The 23,652-nt window shown below is 40.4% G+C and overlaps 1 protein-coding gene across 9 annotated transcripts in view; it reads right to left on the reverse strand.

Moving 5' to 3' along the window:
* Positions 1 to 10,945, reverse strand: part of Cnot1 (CCR4-NOT transcription complex subunit 1) — a 58,774-nt gene extending 47,829 nt beyond the window's left edge. For all 9 annotated transcript variants that reach the window (XR_007592045.1, XM_050143993.1, XM_050143989.1 and 6 more), the window contains exons 1-6: positions 10,662 to 10,945; positions 3,972 to 4,079; positions 3,143 to 3,241; positions 2,680 to 2,748; positions 2,539 to 2,593; positions 1,005 to 1,208 (exon numbers count right to left, since the gene is read on the reverse strand). Coding sequence is in view for 8 of the 9 variants with exons in the window: in XM_050143993.1 (XP_049999950.1) it covers positions 1,005 to 1,208; positions 2,539 to 2,593; positions 2,680 to 2,748; positions 3,143 to 3,241; positions 3,972 to 4,079; positions 10,662 to 10,763 (637 nt within the window). In the remaining variant the exon portion in view is untranslated. The remainder of the gene's footprint in view (positions 1 to 1,004; positions 1,209 to 2,538; positions 2,594 to 2,679; positions 2,749 to 3,142; positions 3,242 to 3,971; positions 4,080 to 10,661) is intronic.
* Between the last annotated feature and the right edge of the window lie 12,707 nt (positions 10,946 to 23,652).

The raw sequence follows: 23,652 nt of genomic DNA on the forward strand, positions 1-23,652 counted from the left end.
CCTAATTTTGAATTCTTTGGTATCACAAAACAACTGTTCATGTGTATACTTTAACTTTTTATTTACAGATTCCATCACCTGTCTATCAATTCAGACTAAATACTAAACTTTTATAACATACCTCCCATATAAGGGGCAGAATTCATTACAGGGGAACAGAATGCACTAGAAACAGAAAGTTTCTTGTGACTGAAAGGTGGTTCAGCTTAAATTAAACTACAAACAGGAAGTAAAGAAGAGTCACATTCTCTTTTATGAGGATAAGAGGATGGGGATTTATTGATCTTGAAAGCAAATTACTAAGTAAATATAAGTATTACCAAAAATGGCCAACCTAGTTGGACGTAGGGTCACATACCTCTAATCCCAGCACTCAAGAGGCAGAGGCAGGCAGATCTCTTGAGTTCCAAGCCAGCCTGGCCTACAAAGTGAGTTCGAGGACAGCCAGGGCTACACAGAAAAGGCATGTCTTCAAAGAAAGAAAAAAAAAAGGCCAACCTTTCAAATTAAAAATAGCTAGATACCATAACGTAGTTTCCTTCCCTAGAGTGGCAAAATGCTGCAGAGAAATATGCCTCATCTTACCTGTGACTGTGTGTGTGTGTGTATATATATATATAAAACCACACAGATGAAATTAGGTTCACTTTATACTTATTTCAAAAGTTCTTGGGCTGGAGAGATGGCTCAGTGGTTAAGAGCATTGCCTGCTCTTCCAAAAGGTCCTGAGTTCAATTCCCAGCAACCACATGGTGGCTCACAACCATCTGTAAAGAGGTCTGGCGCCCTCTTCTGGCCTTCAGGCATACACACAGACAGAATATTGTATACATAAATAAATAAATATTTAAAAAAAAGTTCTATTACAATTTTTATACTTAAAAAGGATATTATAGTCGTTTGTTATAAAAGACTAAAAACAAAAACAGAAAATCATCTTCACTTATATTCCAACATGCTTTTTTATTAAAGTTTGTGACCACCTGTGATAGGCTATGGCTTACCTCTGCGCAGTGTCTTAAGAAAAGCGTCTATTTGCTCCTGTCCAACTCCAAAGGCTCCCTTCTGCCCAAAGAGGAGATGGGAGAGTAGGAGATGTAGGACCTCTATTGCTATATCTTGGAAGCCACCTTCTTGATTTCCACTGACGTCTGCGTCTATGTAAGAACGCAGAAGATCTGGAAGCTTCTGTTTTATAAATTGGGCAGCTAAAAGTCAAATAAACCAAGTTACTATTATACCATAATAGATATAGAGATAGATAGATAGATAGATAGATAGATAGATAGATAGATAGATAGATAGATAGATATAGATAGATAGATTGTGTGATCGCCCTCTGTGTTCATCAGCACACATTTTTACCTCTCTCGTGCTCTCACATAGTTCTGTCTGAGAGGATACTCAAACAATGAAAGGAAGAAAATGTTTACAAGATGAAGGTTCTGGTCAGGTGTGGTGGTGCACACCTTTAATCCCAGCAGGCAAGTGGAGCTCTGTAAATTTGAGGCCAGCCTGGTCTATAGAGTGAGTTCTAGTACAGTCAGGGCTATAACACACAGAAATCTTGTCTCAACCACTGCCCCCCCCCCCAAAGATGAAAAGTTCTGAAATCAGTTTTACAATGATGTGAACGCAACTAATACCGCAGAATTCTGTGTTAAAAAGCCAGGATTGGCCAGGCAGTGGTGGCGCACACCTTTAATCCCAGCACTGGGGAGGCAGAAGCAGGCGGATCTCGGTGAGTTCGAGGCCAGCCTGGTCTACAAGAGCTAGTTCCAGGACAGGAACCAAAAGCTACGGAGAAACCCTGTCTCTAAAAATAAAATTAAAAAAAAATCCAGGGCTGGTGCCGGGTATGGTAGTGCATGCCTTCAAACCCAACATTCATGAGGCAAAGACAGGTGATCTCTTGAGTTTTGAGATCAGCCTGGTCTACACAGGGAGTTACAGGACATCATAGCACATGGCTGCAATCTCAGCACTTAGGAAGTTGGTGAGTTTGAGGCCGCCCTGGGCTATACAAACACAAGTTTGTCTTAAAAACAAGGGGAAAGATGGCTCAGTGGTTAAAAACACTGGATATTCTTGCAGAGGACCCAGGTTCAACTCCCATGACCTCCATGGACACCAGATGTGCAGAAGCATTGATGCACACAAAACAAATAAAAATCTTATAGTTGGGAAAAAAAAAAAAAGAGCTGGAGAGAGAGCAGTTGAAAGCACTTGTTACTCCTGCATCGGACCCAGGTTTAGTCCCCACCATGCATGTGGCATCTCACAACCAGTTCAAGAGAACCTGACACTTTTTTCTGGCCTCCTCAAGCACCAGATACACCCGATGTACTTATACACACGCAAAACGCTCATACATGCATAAATATAAATTTAAAACAATAAAAAAACTACTTAACACTGGGGAAAGCTCAGAGATGGCAATTTTGTCTACCATGTCCAAAACTTGGATTTGATCCCTAATATCACCCAAGTATGAATTTAAAAAACAAAGAACCTTATACTCAGTATAAAATAACTTACCAAAACCCCTGAGATCTGAACTAGAAGAATTCAAAAGGGCAAGACCAAAAATTACCTGAAACAAGAAGGAGTTATATTAACAAGAGTCAAATGGTTTTTAACTTTCATTTCTGCCTACATCTCTTTCCTCAAAACACTTACCTCTTGTACTTTACTTAACTTGAGAACTTTACTCAGCTGGGCAAATAAATGGGGTGCAGGCTTTAGACTCTGAAACATAAATTTTTTTAAGATTTAACTTTTTAAAAAATGATGTAATTTAACCAAGTTTTAAAAGTATTCATCCAATCACGGCACAATACACACATGACATAATTCTGAGCTACTATAAACAACACGCTATATTCTAGAGCTGTAGCCCAACAAACTTAAAACCTTTGAGTCATCTGGTTTAGTAAGATTCCATTTGCTACCAAGCAACTACCTAACTCAGTATTATTGCACATTCAAACTGGTGTGGTGTTTCATGTCTACAACAGCCCAGCGCTAAGAGATTGAGACAGAAGAATGGCCATAATTACACATACACAGAAAGACCCTGCCTCAAAAATGAAGGGAGAGATATATATTATCACAATCTTACTAGAGATAAAATTATACTAACCTTCTGGTAGTGCAATGGATTATCAATGGCATATGACAATGTCGAGATAAAATTTGGCTTTGTAATCAGCGAGGCACACTCCTGAATCAGAAACTGTGTCTTCAAAAAGATAAAAATAAAAACAAACTTCTATTAGCATTAACCATCATCTCACATAAAGAAAGGAAAAGAGAACCTACGAACATTAGATGCTAAATAGTTTTTACTATCAAAATTAGCTATTTATTCCTGGGTGATGGTGCACACCTTTGATCCCAGCATTCGAGAACAGAGGCAGCACAGAGGCAGGCAGATCTCTGAGAGTTCGAGGTCAGCCTGCTGTACAGAGTGAGTTTTTGGGTCACTCACGACTATTACACAAAAAAATCCGGCCTTGAAGAAAAAAATAAAAAAGAAATCTTGTTTAAAAATCCGCTTAACTATATAAATGTACCAGCAACGAGTGTTAAATCAAAATGTACACATTAGAGTCTGTTAGTAAGTCACAGACACTATCAAAATTAACTGACAAGACTGAAAATCAAGCCAAAGACATCTCATTCAGAACATGAGATATTCTATCTGCCTTGTCAAGTAGGCCCTCCCCCATTCCTGCTTCCTTCATCAGGCAAATCCAGCAGCAGCTCCATAATCCTAAAGTAGACTGTCTTCAGTATGTAGCCAGGCAGAAAAGAGAAGTATAGGAAAGGTCCCCAATACCTCTTAGCTACCTTTGTAAGATTATGTTCTGGATGTTATCCTGTACATAGTTTCCATAAATTATGCCCTACACTGCAAATTTACAAAGTGATTGGGGATAATAGAAATAAACTCTTAAATCCCCAAATACCTGATGGAAATCTTTGCCACTGCTTTTACCATCGCCACTGAAATCCACATGTGAAAATAGACAGCGTAATAAATGCCTGTCTGCCTCAGGACCGTGCCGATTCACAATCTGAAACACAAAAATGTAAGTTTGAAAGAAGATTTGGAAAAAAAAAAATAAGGACTAGGGATACAGCACTTGTCTAGCACACATGAACACTTTGGATCTCATAAATATAGTTTTAGGAAAATAAGTCCCTGGGTAAAATTCACCTTATAGCAATAGTTACAGGAATTACTGTTAAGCATGGTGGCAAAGGCCTAATAAATCCTAACTCTTGGGATTCAAAGAATGGTAGGTCAGGATTACAAGGCCAGCCTCAAGCTACAGAGAAAGTTTAACCAGTTTGGGTGGTAGAAGACCCAGTTCTCAAAAACAAAAGCAAATTATTGGAGCCACTCAAGTAGAAGTACCTGTATGCAATGATTACTTTTAAATTTATTCGTTTTGAATTGGCTAAAAGAACACAAACCTACCAACAATTAACACACATAACTTGGAATGGTGGCCCACATTCACACCAAAATTATGTAAAGTTTATTTACTAAATGACATCAATTTGGGATTTTCTATTTAGCAGTTTTACAACTAACACTTCACAACTCAAATTTCCTTTAGCAACCAATTCTTGACAAACCTTACACTCATGGCCGATCTAAATGTGATGGAGGAAGGACATTGGTTAATTATAATAAAGAAACTGCCTTGGCCCATTTTATTGGTTAGAACATAGGTGGGTGGAGTAAACAGAAGAGAATGCTGGGAGAAAGAAGCTGAGTCAGGGAGTTGCCATGATTCTCCCACTCCAGAGAGATGCAGGTTAAGATCCTCCCTGGTCCTCGTGGTCTATTAGAAATGGGTTAGAACAATATGTAAGAGCTAGCCAATAAGAGGCTGGAACTAATGGGTCAAGCAGTGTTTAAAAGAATACAGTTTCCGTGTAATTATTTCGGGGCATAAGCTAGCCATGTGGGTGGCCGGGGACGCAGCTCTGCCGCTCCTAATCTGCAGACAGCTGGATCAAACTTCAGTGCTCTAAATGCTGACCTTGAACTTTCCCAGATTCTTGTTTCTTATAATTTCCAATGGTTGTACCTGCTACCTCTAACTGGAAGAATTTAGGAAAGCCTGTTCTCTTCTAACTACCTTGTCTAAAAGAACGGCCTCCCTTACCCCCATTACCTCTTATTTGTCTTTGCTTTTCTCCACAAGCATTTACTCTTACTTAACAATTTCCTAAGTTGCAGGAGATCAGGGAATTTGTATAGCCTAGAAAGGAGCCTAGCAAACTTTGTGGGTAAATAGTTACATTTGTTAAATGCTGGTATTAAGATTTCAAAAATCCCCCAGGAAGGTACTATTGGCAGTTGATGGCTAAGAGATGAATAGTTACTCTCCATTGGGGAGTGACCACTCAGGCCCTAGTGCAGTGGTTCTTAACCTTCCTAATGCTGTGGCCCTTTATTTCAGTTCATGTTGTGGTGAACCCCAACCATAAAATTATTCATTGCTACTTCATAACTGGAATTTTGCTACTGTTAAGAATCATAATATAAATTTTTTAGAAATGAGGGCTGCCAAAAGGGTCACAACACAAAAGCTGAGGACTATTGCCACACTAATTGGACTCTGAAAGTTATTAATAACAACTACTACAAACAAATCAAACGTTTACGATTCTGGGAGGAAGATGGGGTAGGGAGACTAAGGGCAGTTAGACAGAGGTAGTGGTGGGTGGAAATGATGAATGTACATTATATAAATGAAATTAAAAGAATAAAAAAATACTATTTAAGTGCTGGAGAGACAGCTTAGCAGTTAAGAGCACATACTGCTCTTTTAGAAAACCAAGTTCTCTTACCAGCATCCACACCCAGTTGATGTGGGAGTGTCATATATCAATCTGTTGATTTCATTGGTTAAGTTATAATAAACCAGCTGCTTGGCCTCATGGCTTGGAACACAGATGGGAGGAGTAAACAGAATAGAATTCTGGGCGGAAAAGGAAGTGAGGTCAGACTCTGCTCTGCTCCCGGAGAGACCCGACAGCTCTGCTGGAGCACAGACGCCATGCTCAGCTCTCCCGGGTAGATGCGATAGCTCTGCTCTCTGAGGCACACGCGATGAAGATGGATGTAGGCTAGAATCTTCCCGGTAAGCGCACCTTGGGGTGCTTACACACATCATTAGAAATGGGCTAGTCCAGGGGCAAGAATTAGCCTGTAAGGGTTAGAGTTCATGGGCCAAGCAGTTCTTAAATGAATACAGTTTGCGTGTTGTTATTTCGGGCATGAGCTAGCCAAGCGGCTGGGGTGTTGGGGACGCAGCCCCGCCGCTCCTATTTCAACACCCAGTAAGCTCACACTGCATGTAACTCCGGCTTGAGGGATCTGATATTTTCATCTGGCCCCCATAGGTCCACACATACACACAAGTAAATGTAAATCTTTAATATATGGTGTATATATTAAAGACATTAAAAATAAGTCAAACATAGTGGCATATGTCTATAATTCCAGTAACTAGGAAGGCAGATGGCAGAAAAGGTGAAAATTTAAGACCATTTGCAGGTACATAGCAAGCTCAAGGCCAATGAGGACTACATAAGACTCTGCCTAAAACAATAAAAGAGCACACCAATTTATAAACCAATATCAAAGGGTCAAACATGAAAATACATGCAAGCATATACAGATTGAGCAGCTGTATTTCAGAAATGTTATGTATACACATATGGACATATATGTATGTTTCAATTAATGCGAGAAAGAGAACATGAATTTCAAAGAGCAAGGAAGGGTATTTATGGGAGGGTTTGGAGGGGGAAATGTTAGGGGGAAAAGGATATAATTATATTATCTTAAAAAATAAAATTAATTTCAAAAAAAGGCATTTCAGCCAGTCAGTGGTGGCGCACGCCTTTAATCCCGGGATAGGCAGATCTCTGTGAGTTCAAGGCCAGCCTGGGTCAAGGCAGCTGAGAATATGGCTCAGTGGCAGCACACTTGTCTGGCAGGCAAAAACTCCTAGATTCTATCCTTCTAGCCCAAAATCTTCATCACCAACTTTCTAAATAAAGCAAACAGGAGAAATGTCAATGTTAAATGACTATGATAATTAAATATCAGTGCTATTTTAGCTTGGCAAGATGGCTCCACAGGAAAGATACTTACTACCAAGCTTGATAGCCCAAGAGCAACCTCTGGATCCACCTAATGCAAAGAGAAAAATCAACTCCTACATGCTGTCCTCTGACCACCATAATCACTCTGTGGCACATACAACCAGCCTCCACAAAAACAAAGTAAAAATGTCATAAATAAATGTAACTTAAATGTTTTTGAGACAAGTGTCTCATTATGTAATTCTGGCTGTCCTGGATCTCTAGACCAGGATGGCCTTGAACTCAAAAAGATCTGCCTGCCTCTGCTGCCTCCTGAAATTAAAAGGCACTACACCTGGCTGAATAAGCGTAATTTAAATTTCTTATTTTTGCACTTCTGAAACACAGAAGACAAGTATAGTAGCATTTCGATATTCCCAGCTATTTAGGATGCTAAAGAGGATCCCTTGAACCCTCAAAAAAAAAAAAAAAAAAAGCTATGACCTGGTTTAATCCCTACCAAGACTTAATCCCTACCAAGATGGAAAGGGGAAAGGCTGAGAAGGGAGAAAAGGAGGAAAAAGGAAGTAAGACAAATTTTTTCCATGACAGTATCTGTATTGCAGTACTTGGGAGGCCAAAGCAAAAAAGTATGAGTTCCAGGTCAACCAAGATTGTATGAGACCTTGTCTAAAAATAGAAGACCTAAATAAATAAATAAATAAATAAATGAATGAATGAATGAATAAATAAATAAATGTAGAAGACAAAATTTATTATAAAATTTAAAAATAAGCTGGCTGTGGTGGTACACATCTTAAATCCCAGCACTCAGGAAGCAGAGGCAGGTGAATCCAAGGCCAGCCTGATCTAGAGTAAGTTGCAGGACAGACAGGGCTACTGAGAGAAACCCAGTATCAAAATAACAACAATAGACACAATATTAGTACCGAGGTTAAGTTTACATTACCATAAATAGATGAAATTATGTATGAAATCTGCTCTAAATAGGGCGAACAGGCTGTATGAAAACATTATGTCTTGAAATAAAGTTAGAGGATAGAGAAGTGTAGGTTTATTGTATTATACTTTATCCTTCAAATCAGTTGAAGTTGAAGAGTGCTGTGAGTTCAAAATCATTCTGTCACAAAATATCTCTCACACCTAAATAAATGGACAGACGGATGGATGAATGAATGAATAATGCTAATATTTTAAAAATGATCATAAATCAGCATTTTTAAGAGAACCCAAGCAGGCTGTCCTAAAACACACAGAGATCCACCTGCCTCTGTCTCCTGAGTTCTGGCGACACCAATGCCTAACATTAACTCAGGTTTAATTGGGCATCAGCAAAACTGTAGATTCCCAGTCTCATCCCATCCTAACCTGCAGAGCTGACACATTAGTTTTATCCTACTTTCCAAATTCTCATACCTGCTTCCAGGGAATACAAACTCAACCTGTATCACAGGCCCAGTTTAAGAAGGTGAGAATAAGAGATCCATACACGGTTTGTAGAGTAGGCACATGCATAACCAATGTGAGGCTACAGTGAGACTGTCTCAAGAAACAAAACAGCCGGGTGGTGGTGGCGCACACCTTTAATCCCAGCACTCAGGAGGCAGAGACAGGCGAATCTTTTTGAGTTTGAGGCTAGCCTGGTCTACAAGAGCTAGCTAGTTCCAGGACAGGCTCCAAAGCTACAGAGAAACCCTGTCTTGAAAAAACAAACCAAACTAAACCAAACAAAAACCAAGCAGGGCTTGGAGAGATGACTCAGCAACTGAAAGCACTGGATATTCTAGCAGAGGATCCAGGTTCAATTCCAGCACCCACAGCAGCTAACATCCATCTATATCTACAACTCAAGTTCCAAGATTTTCTATGACCTTTTTTAGCCTCCATATGCCCCAGGAATGCACACAGTATGGAAATACAAGCAAGAAAAATTCTCACATACATAAAATTTTTTAAAAATTAAAAGTGTGCCAGATGTGGCAGTGCACACCTTTAATCCCAGCACATAGGAGGCAGAGACAGACAGATCTGTGTGAGCAAGAAACCAGTCTGGTTTACAAAGCGAGTTCCAGGACAGCCAGGGCTGTTACACAGAAAAACCCTGTCTCGAAACAAACAAAACTTTTTTAAAGAGGCAAGATGGTTCAGTGCACACCTTTAGTCTCAGTACTTAGGAGGTACATATGAATTCAAGGCCAGCCTGCAGAGTGGGTTCCAGGACAGCCAGGACTACACAGAGATACCCTACCTTGAAAAACAAACAAAAAAAGATGGCTCAGTGGGTAAGGATGATCCCTTAACACCAGCTTGGAGGGGGTGCTCTTTTCTGGCCTCCCAAGGCACTAGGTAAGCACAGCGCATACATATATGCTATAGGCAAAACAATCATAAATAAAATTTTGCTTGATGTGGTGGCACACACCTTAAATGCCAGCAGAGACACAGAGGCGGCAGTTCAAGGCCAGCCTGATCTGTGAAGGAGTTCAGGCCAGCCAGAGTTTCATGGTGAAACCCTGTCCCAAAAAAGGAGAGAAAAAGGAGAAAAGAGAAAGGGTATCATATTTAAAAAGGCTAACATTCCTATATATGCAGATATACTGTCTTTTAAAAGATAGTTAAGAAAGAAAACAACTTAATACCCACTGCCCGTGGGTAGAAATAAATAGGCAAGCTAACCAATCAGTTCGTGTATTACACATTTTTAAAGAATTAAGCAAACCTACAATTGTTGCACACATACCCCAAAATAAAAGACCAAAACTAAATACCAATGCGTAAATCCTTTCTTAGATTTGGCTAAGAAAATCAGGTACATATTTCACTCATGTTAGCTACCTAGAAAGGAGAATTAAATGTGGTTTAGTTTGGTTTGGTTTGAGACACACTCCACTTTACTGACTGAAGGAGGGCCTGTGATTGAGCACAGAGTTCTTCACTTATGGCTAATCTGGCTAGTCTTCATTGCCTCGGGATTCTGTCTCTCCTTCCAGTGTGCTGAGATTATAAGTAGCTGCCAAACTTTCTCAACTTTTATGTGGGCTTAGGGAATCCTATTGCCCATCCTCACATTCAATACACAGTAAGCACTTTTCTCTGCTAAGCCATTCATCTTAATGCTGAAGTGGAAGAAAAGATAGAATTAGACCAAATCAAGTAAGATCATGTTTCTTTTATGCTAGTGTTGTTTGTTTTTGAGACAGGGTCTCTTTATGTAGCTATAGCAGGTCAAGAACTTGGTAGGTAGAACAGATTGGCCTCAAGCACAGAGATCTATCCACCCCACCTGCTTCTCAAGTGCTGGGCTAACAGCATGTCACTACCCCTGACTTCATGTTCATTTACAAGTAGAAAAACAAAAAATAAAGAAAATACTCAGACTGGTATGAGGTCTGTTACGTACTATAGTAAAGCAAAATAACACAAAGGAGCAAATTTAACCTCTCACACAACCTCGTCACATAAATTGCCAATAAATTGGCTATTTGTTTTTGCTTCAATGGTATTTACATACTGAATAGAATACTTACATGCTGTATTTCCTGCTGGCTGGCTCGGTAGTTTTTCTTGGTTAAATTGTCCACCAGGTAGCTGATTTGAGACAAGGCCAGCGAGAGCGAGTCAAGATTCATTGCTGGTTGGGGCGGAAGCAGGCGGCCGAGCCCGGCGCAAAATCACCATTATTCCCCTTTAGTCACCTCAGAGGCAGGTTAATGCTTTCTTTGTAATTAGGCTATCTCGGTTATCTGTAAATGTCTTCAGTTCTTCTTTACTCTGTTCTGAAACATGGCACCTGTTTAAAAAAATAAAATTCCAGAATTCAGTTGGTGGGGAAGGCCACCCAAAATTTTCAATTTTCATCTCTCATTTAAATTGCTATTAAAGAACCTTTAAAAAATAATTATGTCTCCTATCACTGTCGTTTTTTTTTAAATGCCAAGCTTTTAAATTAAAAGACTCTTCCAAGAGTTTAAATAACACAACCTGAAATTTTTTATATGTCCATTTTATCAATTTCAACTAACGTCAGAACCAACAGGAGCATACTTGGTTAAAATTTGGATTTGATACTAGGCCTCACTGAGCCTTTTGGCTGAGATCAGGTGTAAATTAGGGTCTAAATAAACTCACGGCCACTTTCAGCTCCCCTCTCCACAGTATCCCTGGTTCCTAAGGCTCCATTTATTCACTCTATTTCCACACTACTGCTTCAGAATCAGACAGTTTGATGTTAAAGTTGTATTCAGGGTGTATGTTGTAGGTATTTAAATGGTTAACTGAAAGTCAAGTAAGAACTCCAGAAGCCAAAGCTGAAAGTGATCATAAGAATAATTTAGACTGGAGAGATGACTCAGTGGTTAAGAGCACTGACTGCTCTTTCAGAGGTCCCGAGTTCAATTCCCAGCAACCACATGGTGGCTCACAACAACCTGTAATGAGATCTGGTGCCATCTTTTGGTCTGCAAGGGCACACATGCAGACAGAACACTGTTTATATAATAAATCTTTAAAAAAAAATAATTTAGACCCTCAGGAGGCTGAAGGATCTCTGTGATTTCAAGGCCAGCCTGGTCTATATACTGAGTTCCAGGACAGGCTACGCTACATAAATAAAAGTAATGGTTTAGAAAAGAAAACCCCAAACCGTAGTAAAGCTAAAATGGCAGGCTGTTCATTAGTTTATTCCCAACAATTCTAGTCAGCTACTAACAGAAACAAATACCAAAGCACACCCTTTTCTCCATTAGAAATTAAAAACTTTTATCATTTAAAGCGTAAATTAAGGTAATTTTGCTTTTTACAAGATTTATTTACACGCATGCCTGTGGAGGCCAGAAAAAGCCACTGGAACCCTTAAACTGGAATTATGGGCTGTTCAAAGTAGCCTCATTTGGTAATTGGAGACAAAACCCAACTCTTCTGTAAGAGCAACAAGTGCTTTTAACCATGGAGCCATCTTTCCAGACCCAACTTCATTAAGATTAAACCTTTATTTAAATTTCTCCATGGTAATCAAGTGTTTATCACACCAATAATCTCGAACTTTGATGAAGACTATAGAGCTCAAGGCCAATATGGCTGGCCTACATTTGAGATCTTGTCTCAAAAAAACGCAAGACTATTTTCATTCCCCCAAAATTTCAAAAAAAAAATATAAATAGATTTTATCAGTAGAAATAATTTTCTTTTTTTTAGGGGGGGTCTTTAAGACAGAGTTTCTTTGTAGCTTTGATGCCTGTCCTGGAACTCCCCCTGTAGACCAGGCGGACTACTCTGAACTCAGAGATCCACCTGTCTCTGCTTCACAAGTGATGGGATTATTAAGGCGTGCGCCACCACCGACCAGCAGCAGAAATAATTTTTAAGAATAAAAAATATTAAGCTTAGTGTCTATAACGACAACTTCAGGATTCTATTGCTGGCCCTCTTCGAGCTTCTGCAGGGGCTGGCATGTGTTAAGAGTTAGTGTGCTCTCGCTCTCTCTCGCTCTCTCTCCACACACAAACACACATACAAATCTTTTAAAAAATTAGGAGCAGATATGAAGTACGAATATCTCTGTGGACTCTATGCCTGGTCTACAGACCATGCAGACACCATGTGGGTGTTGAAATTGAACCCAGGTCTTGTTGAAGAGCAGCCAGTGCTCTTAAATACTGAACCATCTCTCCAGACACCACATAATTTTTCAAATCAGTTTTTAAATTATTTCTGCAAAATATCAGCCAAAATAATATTCAAAGAATATTTTACATGAATAGTATTATTTGACAGAAAATTACAAATATATGGGTTGTGTGTTTAGGTATTTATCACTGATAGAACACTTGTCAGCATGTATGTGGCCCTAGAGTCTATCCCTAGCTCCATAAAACACAACAAACCACAACTCTCACTTATCCCTCATCTCCCACAACCTAGCGTGAACCAAGAAATGTGATCTAGGTCACCTAAAACAAAACTAGCCACTGCCATCCCTCCAAGATGATGGTTTACTTTTTTATTCTGATGATCTCACATAATTTTCCTTTGAGCTCCTTATTAGCTTTTGGTCTAACATAAGAGACCTCAGCCTTTTCTTCTCTATTCTTTTCTTAGTAATCTATTTCAGTCTATGATTTTAAAAACCGTCTACAGCATTAACTCTCCAAATCTACCTCCAGCTCAAGCCTCTCTTATGGTGTCCAGATTTTTATTACATTTCCTGCCTGATAGCCAACATACAGTATGTTTTTAAAAAAAAAAAAAAAAAAGCAAAAATAAAAACAAAGCTGGTCTTCCCACTCACTTTTATTTACATGCTTGCAAAGTCTTCCCAATCTCAACAGATACTATAGTATCTTTTATTCATACCAATATTTAAACTCCCTCCCACTCCCCACACCATGTGCTCCTCCTACCATACTTAAATCTGATAACTTAAAGACCATTTTGTCTCTCACCAGAATTACTGATAGATTTCTAAGTCTTCTCTCAGATCCTATCTACTCTTCTTCTCTGTAGTGTATTATCAATATAAACAGAAAAGTTTTGTGTGGGTGTGTGTGGAAGTCAGGGGTGAAGTCAAGATGTCTTGCTCTATCTTCGTGGGTGGGGGATGCTTGGGAGCCTCTCACAGAACCTGGAATTTGATTTTTGTGAAATCTGCTGACCAGCAAGCCTCTCAGGTCTGTCTGTTTCCACTCCTTAACTATGGTGTATAGATCAATCCACACTCAGGTCACCATGCTTATACAGGAGCACCCTGCCCACTAAGTCATCTTCTAAGCCCTAAAAACTTGAAAAAATAGGAACATGAAAAACTTTAAATGTTACCCTGTGCCAAGTGTAGTGGCACATACCTCAAACCCAAAAATCAGATGCTTTTTTTTTTTTTGCCTTGTAATTTTTTAAATTTATCTTTATTTTATTTTATATGCTGAATGTTTTGCCTACTTGTATGCCTGAGTACCACATGTGAGCAATGCCCCTGGAGGCTAAAAGAAAGTGTCAGGCCAGGCGATGGTGGCGCAGGCCTTTAATCCCAGCACTCTGGAGGCAGAGGCAGGCGGATCTCTGTGAGTTCGAGACCAGCCTGGTCTACAGAGCTAGTGCCAGGACAGGCTCCAAAGCCACAAAGAAACCCTGTCTCGAAAAACCAAAAAAAAAAAAAAAAAAAAAAAAAAGAGGGTCAGATCACCTGGAACTGGAGTTACAGGATGCAATTGAATTGCCATGAGTGCTGGGAATTGAAGCCAGGTACTTAGGAATCTTAATCACTGAGCCATCTTTCCGTCACTACTGTAAAAAAAATTTAAGTGAATAGAGCTCCCTACTTTCATTCCACTATAATTTTTCCCTTTTCAGCTGATTTTTCTTTTTTTTAATTGAACTATATATTTTTTCTCTGCTCCCTTCCCTTCCTCCCTCCTCCCATGATCCCCACACTCTCAATTTCCGCAGGAGATCTTGTCTTTTTCTACTTCCCATGTAGATTAGATTCATGTGTGTCTCTCTAGGGTCCTCTTTGTTGTCTAGATTCTCTGGGATTGTGAATTGTAGGCTGGTTTTTCTTTGCTTTATGTCTAAAAGCCACTTATGAGTGAGTACATATATTTGTCTTTCTGGGTCTGGGTTACCTCTCTCAATATGATGTTTTCTAGATCCATCCATTTGCCTTCAGCTGATTTTTCTTGAAAAAAATATTTTGATCATATTCTTTATCCTCCCATCTCCTTCAAACTCCTCCCCACTTCCTACTCAGTACTCAATCAACCTCTCAAAAAAAAAAAACCTAACAAAAAATTAGTAATACAAGAGATACATAAGATAACATGGAGTGGATTTTGTGTTGGCCAACAGTAAATGCCCAAGAATGTGGTTGATATAATGACATTCCCCTGTAGAAAACCTATTTCCCCTTTCCAAGAAGTTATCGCCTGCAAACAGCTTCTTGTTTAGGGGTGGGACTGTGTGTGCACTTCCCGTTCTCCCTCATGAGATTTTGTTTGGTTTGAACCTGTCTGTAAACCTTGTTCCTGCGGTCATTACATGTGTATATTATTTTTGAGACAGAAAATCCCAATGTAGTAGCCCTATCTGTCCTTGAATTCTCTCATGCACCTACCACTGAGCCTCAAGTGCTAGGACCTCAGATGAATACCACTACTTTGCTTAAATTATCTCAAGATTACTAAATTTCTAGCCCAGTACATGTCTATGACCCATCTCTCAGGGAGTTGAGGCTGGATTAAAATTTCAAAGTTAGTCTAGACTACAAACAAGACCCTAGCAAATAACAACAAAAATCAAGACGGTCAAATAATTTTCTAGTATAGTAACTTCATGTAATTGGTAGAACAGGATCATTCTGTTTTTTTACCCAGCATCTAATACACTTACTTACACAGATGACTGAAATGTTTTAACAATTTCATTTGAAAACCAAGCCTTGGGTGGCTCAGCAGGTAAAACACCTCCTGCTGACAACCTGAGTTCACTCCCCAGAACAGAAGAGAAAAAAAAAAAATAACTCCTGAAGGCTGTCCTCAGACTCCCACAAACACACACAGATATTTAAAAAAATAAAGTCTTAAGAATATGCACCTCCAGGAGAACCTAACTTCAATTCCCAGCACTCCCACCAGACAGCTCACAGCTCTACGGGCACCTGCACAGAAGCCAGTGCCCCACACACCTCACTCCACAAACTCCAGTTCCAGAGGGCCCTATATCTTCTGACTTGAAGGTACCAGGCACATACATGCAAGCAAAACATTCATACAAATAAGAAATACATCTTTAAAAAGAAAAACAATGTAGTCATACAACACAATAAAACTGATAAAACCCATTTTAAAAAAAAGAACAGCAGAAAACAACTACTTTTTAAACAAGTCTCACCTCCTTAAAAACGTGTATTCCTTAAAACACATGTATGAATCCTTCCAACCCCACAGAAGTTGTGGAGTGTACCACTAGAATAGTTACGGTGGGAATACCTACCCACAGGAAACCAAGTTAGGAATGAAAATATTCTGACACTAACATTAAACCCATCCCAGTCACATTATACTCTTTCTCCTTCACCTCTCAATGTGACAATGCTCCACAGGGCAAAATGAAAGGGCACTGACAACCTGTCATAACCACACACTTCTGTAATACCAATACTCTAAAGCAGGGGTTCTCAATCTGTGGGTCACAACCCCTTTGGGAAATATTTAATTAATATTCGTAACAGTAGTAAAATTAGTTATAAAGTAGCGATGAAATATTTTTATGGCTAGGGGTCACCACATGAGGAACTATATTAGGAAAGTTGAGAACCACTGTTCTAGAGGCCAAGCATTAAGTATGAGGGTACACAGGCAACACAGGCAGACACTCAAAATAAATATACTGTCAAAAAGAAAGGGCACTAACATGTCACAGCAATATACCACAAATTTATTTAAAAGTAATACATTTAAATAAACATACATATTTAAATGTATTACTATTTAAATATATGTATAAACTTACAAATATATTTAAGTATATTTATATTATATTTGTAAATATATACCTAATTAAATATTAAAGATAAGGCTATTTATAGTGGGTTGGAAATACAGCTCAGTGGTAGAGTGCTTGTCTAGCCCACACAAGGCCCTAGGTTTGGTTCCCAGCAATACCCACACACACACCTGACCAACAACAACAAAAAAAAAGACAAGTATGTTATATAACACATTTGGGGTATTTCTCCAATAACAGAACAAATAAAGGAAATTTCCATCGGTGTAAAGATTATCTGCAGTCCACAAAACTCTCAAAAAGGCAAATACCCAGGGACTAGCGGTGGTGGCGCACGCCTTTAATCCCAGCACTCGGGAGGCAGAGGCAGGTAGATCTCTGTGAGTTTGAGGCCAGCCTAGTCTACAAGAGCTAGTTCCAGGACAGGAACCAAAAGCTACGAAGAAACCGTCTCGAAAATCCAAAAAAAAAAAAAAAGGCAAATAACCACTTAATGTCGTTTTCTCATAAACACCCGCTTTGTATCCTGTAGAAGAAAAAAAGCTTAGGAAAGAACGCTGACATTTTCATTGGAGAACACCACCCAATAGAAGATGTGAGCTGGCGGTGGTGGCGCACACCTTTAATCCCAGCATTTTTGGAAGATAGGGGCAGACAGATCTAAGTTCGAGGCCAGCCTGGTCTAACCAAGACTTAGTTCCAGGACAGCTAAAGATATACAGGAAATCCCGTCTTGAAAAACAGGGTAGGGGACTGGAGAGATTGCTTAGCAGTTAAGAAATGCCTGCTCTGCCAAAGGTCCTGAGTTTAATTCCCAGCAACCACATGGTGGCACACAATCTGCAATGAGGTCTGGGTGCCCTCTTCTGACCTTTGCAGGCATACAGGCAAACAGAACACTGTACACATATAAATAATCTTTTAAAAAAGTCACTGGAAGACACATTACTATTAAGAAAATAAAAAAGAAAAAAGGTATACTCACAGACATATCTAGAGCATAACAATGGGTTCGTGCACTTTATCTGTACCTCTCCTATCCCAGCTAAAAAAAAGCAAAATTACAAACTGAAAAGGCATAAACCAAATGCACCACAAAAATGTTGGTAGATCCAGCACTGCTCCTGAACTCACATATCCCAGGCTCATTTACAACGTATAATCTACGCAAAACTCATTGTCTCAAGTAGCTGGGATTAAAGCCATATATCATATTCAGTTCCAAAAAATATTCTAGTCAGATAAGATGCCTCAGCAGACAAAAGCACTTGCCACGTAGCCTGACTACCTGAGCTCAATCCCTGTGCAAAGAGAGAATAGACCCTCTTAGGCGGTCCTCTGACCTCCATGGCACATACACGTGCACACACAAACACACACACACACACAATCTTTAATTATATGTTTTCAAGCCTGTAACATGACTCAGTAAGTACTTGCCACCAAGCATGAAGACCTAAATTTGATCCCTGAGACCCACATGGTAAAGAGACCCAATTCCCACGTGGGAATTCACCACAAGGACACTGGGGCTGGCAGAGGACCCCTCCAAATAAATTAAAAAATGTTTTCAATGTTTAAAAATTCTATTCTTTGTTTTGTTTTTGTTTTTCGAGACAGCGTTTCTCTGTGGCTTTGGGGCCTGTCCTGGAACTAGCTCTGTAGACCAGGCTGGTCTCGAACTCACAGAGATCCGTCTGCCTCTGCCTCCCGAGTGCTGGGATTAAAGGCATGCGCCACCACCTCCCGGCTAAAAATTCTATTCTTGGGCTTAGAAATGCCCAATGTCAGAAATGCCTTTAGAAGGGCTGGGAAGACAGCTCAGTGGTCGAATGTACCTGCTTCTCTCAAAAGGGATCAAAGTTCAGTTCCCCTGTCAAGTGCCTCAAAACCACCTTCAAGTCCAGCTCTACGAATCCTACACCTCTGGCCTCTGCAGGCCAGCAGGCGCAAGCGCACACACACACACACACTCACCAACACCTTTTAAAAGGGGAAGGCTGGAAAGATGGCTCAGCGGTTGAGAACAACTGTTTGTAACTCAAACATCTGACACCCGCACACTGATGTACACATAGGAAAAAACACTAATGCACACAAAACAGGAAATATTAAAAAAAAAAAAAGGGCTGGAAAAATGACTATGTGGGTAAGCTTGCTGGGTAAGCATTAAGACCTAAGTTTAAAATCCTAGAACCCGTAAAGCTGGACATGGTAGTAGGTGTCTGTAATCCCACTGGTCCTACAGCAAAATGGGAGGCAGAAGCCAGGAAAATCCCCTGCAGCCCCAAGACCAGCTAGGCTGGCACAGCATAACAATGAACAAAGAGACCCTGTCTCAAAGTGAAAGGAAGGACTGACACCCACTGTTCTTCCCTGACCTACATTACCTCCAAGTATGCACACACACATACGTAAACAGACAGACAGACAGAAAGACAGACAGACACTCTCTGTCTCTCCCTCCCTCCCAGACCCAGGATGCCACACTTTTCTCAGGCTGTTGGGAAGATAGCAGACATTCAGAACAAGTGTGCTTACCAAAAGCAGCTCGTGTACTTTCAAAACAAAAGGGCCTTGCTGGGAGAAACTGGCTCCCTCAGTACAACAAAAATACTGGTCTAAGCTTCAAGATGCCCTTTCACTGGAACTGAGGGCCCAGCCCGTTGGGTGTGGTAACCAATACGAAGATGCAGAGAACCAGTCATCCACCAGGACTACAACTACATCTGAAACTACAATTCAAGAAGTTCCACAAGAACATGTCTGTGCACCTGTCTCTATGCTTCAAGAATATGCAGAAGGGAGGCTAGAGGGAGCTCAGTGGGTAAGCACACTAGCTGCTCTTCCCGAGGACCTTGAGTTTTATTCCCAGCACCCACGTGGCAGCTCTCAACTGATTAACTTTAGTTGTGGCGATCTGATGCCTCCAATGGTACCAGACCCACGTGGTGCACAAATATACTTATAGACAAAACACCCACACACATAGATATAAATATCACTTTCTGTTTAAGAAAATGTAGATAAGACCGGGAGGTGGTGGCAGAGGCAGGCGGATCTCTGTGAGTTCGAGACCAGCCTGGTCTACAAGAGCTAGTTCCAGGACAGGCTCCAAAACCACAGAGAAACCCTGTCTCAAAAAACCAAAAAAAAAAAAAAAAAAAAAAGAAAATGTAGATAGGTGGTGTTAACACTATGAGCGAATGCAGACCCCTGAGTAAGATAAGGCATTTCAACCTGTTCAAGGCTGCTGGCCTTGAGAAGCAATTCTAATCAGCTAGGTGTGACGGCACACACCTTTAATTCCAAAAGGGTGGCAAAGGTAGGTGGATTTCTCTCAACTCAAGGCCAGCCTGATCTGTAAAGTTCAGGGAGAAAGCCAGGGCTACACAGAGAAGAAACCCTGTCTCAAAAAAACAGGAAGGGGGGGGCTGGAGAGATGGCTCAGCGGTTAAGAGCATTGCCTGCTCTTCCAAAGGTCCTGAGTTCAATCAATTCCCAGCAACCACATGGTGGCTCACAACCATCTGTAATGAGGTCTGGTGCCCTCTCCTGGCCTGCAAGAACACACACAGACAGAACATTGTATACATAATAAATAAATATTAAAAAAATATTAAAAAAAAAACAGGAAGGGGGAAGCAGCAGCAGCAACAATCCTGTAAATTCTTAGGACTAAGATTAACTCCCCAAAATTACCTAACACTCTCTTTTTCTTTTTCTCTCTCTCTAAAAAAAGCAATGATCCAAGTGCATTCTTCCTTTGGAACCCCTCCCATCCTCAAGAGTTCTTAACAAACACCTTAGAAGTGAACTAGGCACAGTGAAACATGCCTTTAATCACAGCACTCAAAAGGCAAAGGCACGTGGCTATCTACCTGTTCTACATAAATTTCAAGCCAGGCAGATATATGATGAGTATCTAAACACTCCCCCCCCCAAATGGGGAGGGTGTGTGTGAGATGGACTAGGTATGCAGACCTGCACCCATACGCCCAGGCAGCCTAAGGCAGTAAGGTTCCAGTTCCCCAGTCCCAGGCCAGGAGAGGAAAAATTACAAGACTACTCAAACAATGAAAAGGAAGTGGGCAGAAGGAAAGCTGTGACTAGCTGGAGATAGCACAGTGGTTAAGAGCATGTACTGCTCTAACAGAGGTCTCCTGCTGGGTCCCCAATACCACCCACACCTAGCAGCTCACCTACTCCAGCTCCTTGGGATCTAATCCTTCTTCTAGTCATACACATACATACAGGCAGGCAAAACCACGTCATATTATAATATTAAAGACAAAAAGTAAGACAGTGCTGTGTTAAATACTTGGAAGTATTAAAGTCCAATTTAGGTCAGCTTGGTTCGCATCCCTGATAACCTGAGTTCACTCTTCAGGACCCGCCAAGTGACAAGAACTCCTACAAGTCTTCTGGCTTTCAAACCTGCATGTACATACATATACATAAATATAATAAAAAACTGTGAGCCAACAAAAAAACACTACTGGGCTTTCTCTACACAAAATCTTAACATAATATTCATTCTAGTACCATGCCCCAAACCATAAAACAAAACCTCATTTGGATGTCACTTTGAAACAGAAGATTTATTCAGGGTCATTTAAAATATGCTTCAACTAATTTCTTTCCCCTTGAGACAGGATCACAAGTACCAAAGCTAACTTGAGTTTAAGTTGGACTTGACCTCCTCCTGATCCTCCTGCTTGAGCCTCAGGTAGGGGCCTGAGTCACTAGGTCCAGCTTTTCAGCTAATTCTTTCCTGTAAGTGTAAAGTTTTGTTCTTGGGTCTCAGTGGTTAAGCGCACATACTGCTCTTTGCAAAAAAAACCCTGGTTCAATTCCCAGCACCACTCATAACTGCTCCTAGTAACTCCAGTTCCAGGGAATCCAACACCCTTTTCTAGCCTTATCAGGAACTCGAACATGGTGCACATACAGACAAGAAGGCACATTTACACATAAAATTTTAAAGTTTTGTTTTGCTTTTATTAAAAATATTATCCAAAGAGAAGTGATGGCACACACACACCCCAAAAGGGTGGTTTATCTCAGGGGTAGAGCATCTATCTGCCTAGTATTTGTTCATGTCTTGTGTACAAGCCCCAACACCATATACACAGTGAGTGAGTGACACCAAAGCTTTTCAAAAGGGCAGATACTACTTTGTAGTAACTCAAGAAGTATCAAATGGGGGCAAGTGCAATGCATCAATGGGTAAAGCACTTGCGACCAAGTTCGACAACCTGCATTCTGTCCCTGGGTCTCAAATAGTAAAGAGAGACAACTCTTGAAAGTTGTCCAACCTATACTTACATAAATACACACATGCATATAAGCTTATATATATTATATATACGAGTACTGTGGCATGTATTCACTCATACAAATATAAACACACACTACAATTATTTTTTACATTCAGGGTTTTTTTTTTTTTTTTGGATTTTCGAGACAGGGTTTCTCCATAGCTTTTTGGTTCCTGTCCTGGAGCTAGCTCTTGTAGACCAGGCTGGCCTTGAACTCACAGAGATCCGCCTACCTCTGCTGCCCAAGGGCCGGGATTAAAGGCGTGTGGATTAAAGGCGTGCGCCACCACCGCCTGGCCTAACTTTAAAGAAACCTAACTTTAGATAATATGGTGAGGAATCTGTGAATACATAATCCTATGGTGCTGTAATCCTGTCAGTAAACTGAGGCAGGAGGATTCTGACCTGAACTATAACAGCAATACCATCTCAAAACAAACAAGATGCTGAAGAGACAGCTCAGCAACCCAAGGGAACCCTTGCTGCCCTTCCAGAGGTCCTGATTACCAGGACCAACATGGTGGCTAAAACCCACACATAACCCAGTTCCAAAGGATCCAATGCCCTCTTCTGACACCAGGCACACACATGGTGCACATACATATGAGCAAAACATACTCAAAAGTAAGTCTGAACTTTCAAAACTGACAAAAAATAAAGAAAGACAACTTCTACAATTACAATCTGTAAGGACTTCAAAATGGTTAAGCAGGTAAAGCATTTGCCACACCAGCCTGAAGACCTGAGTTCCACCCTTGATATTCACACAAGAGTGAGAATACTGACTGACTCTTCCTACAGGGTTTCTCTGTGGAAACCTAGCTGCTCTGGAAATCGCTCTGTGGACAACGCTGGCCTCTGCCTGGTCTGGGAGTAAAATACATCTATTTCTTTTCTCTGACCTCCACACCTGAACTGTGGCACAAGAATTTGAAACTCACCCACGCACACATACCATAAATAAAATTTTTTAAAAAATGTAGTATTGGGCTTAAAAAAAATACTTCCAGGTATTCATTAGGGGTTCCTAACCCCCACCCCTTGATTCTCCTCCCTGGTTTTTGTTGTTTTTTGAGAATAGTTTTGAGATGCAGCCTTGGCTGCTGACAAAAAGAAACTGCTGAGGTCTTCATCCCTGCCACTGTAGCACCGGGATTACAAGCAAACTAGTACCAGCACACCTGGCTAAAGGTCAGTATTGTTTTGGGCCTCACTTCTAGACTTGTTTCCACCACATAGGTGAAAAAAGGAACAAATTCCCAAGTCAAGTCCCTCTCCCTGCAGAAGACCCTTCACTAACTAGCACACTACCATTCATGCAGGCACTGCTTGCTACTCTCAAGTCCAGCTACCATCAGTCTGTTTTCCTGCAGACAAGATAATAACGCCGTGTTCTCCGGCATCACTCAAACGGATAAACATTTACACTTCCTCCATTTTCACACATGTATCCCTACTCCAACTCCTTTTCAAAGAAGTCATGAGGAAAATGTTTGGCATATTGTTTTGTTTTGTTTTGTTTTTTTATAAAAAGCGCTACTTTTTTTCGGTTAATGAGTGTTTAAAAAAAAAACTCCAAAAAAATTAAAAAAAAATCTCCATTGTAATCAGATGATCGAACTGCAACGAAACATGTAGGGAAAACACATGTAGGGGAAACTCCAGTACTGTTACTCAAGTTTTGAACGGGGGGGGGGGGGGG

Source organism: Alexandromys fortis, unplaced genomic scaffold (assembly GCF_014885135.2).
Source record: "Alexandromys fortis isolate MF-2015 unplaced genomic scaffold, M_Fortis_MF-2015_v1.1 scaffold_1, whole genome shotgun sequence".
In the NCBI taxonomy this organism is placed as follows: Eukaryota; Metazoa; Chordata; class Mammalia; order Rodentia; family Cricetidae; genus Alexandromys; species Alexandromys fortis.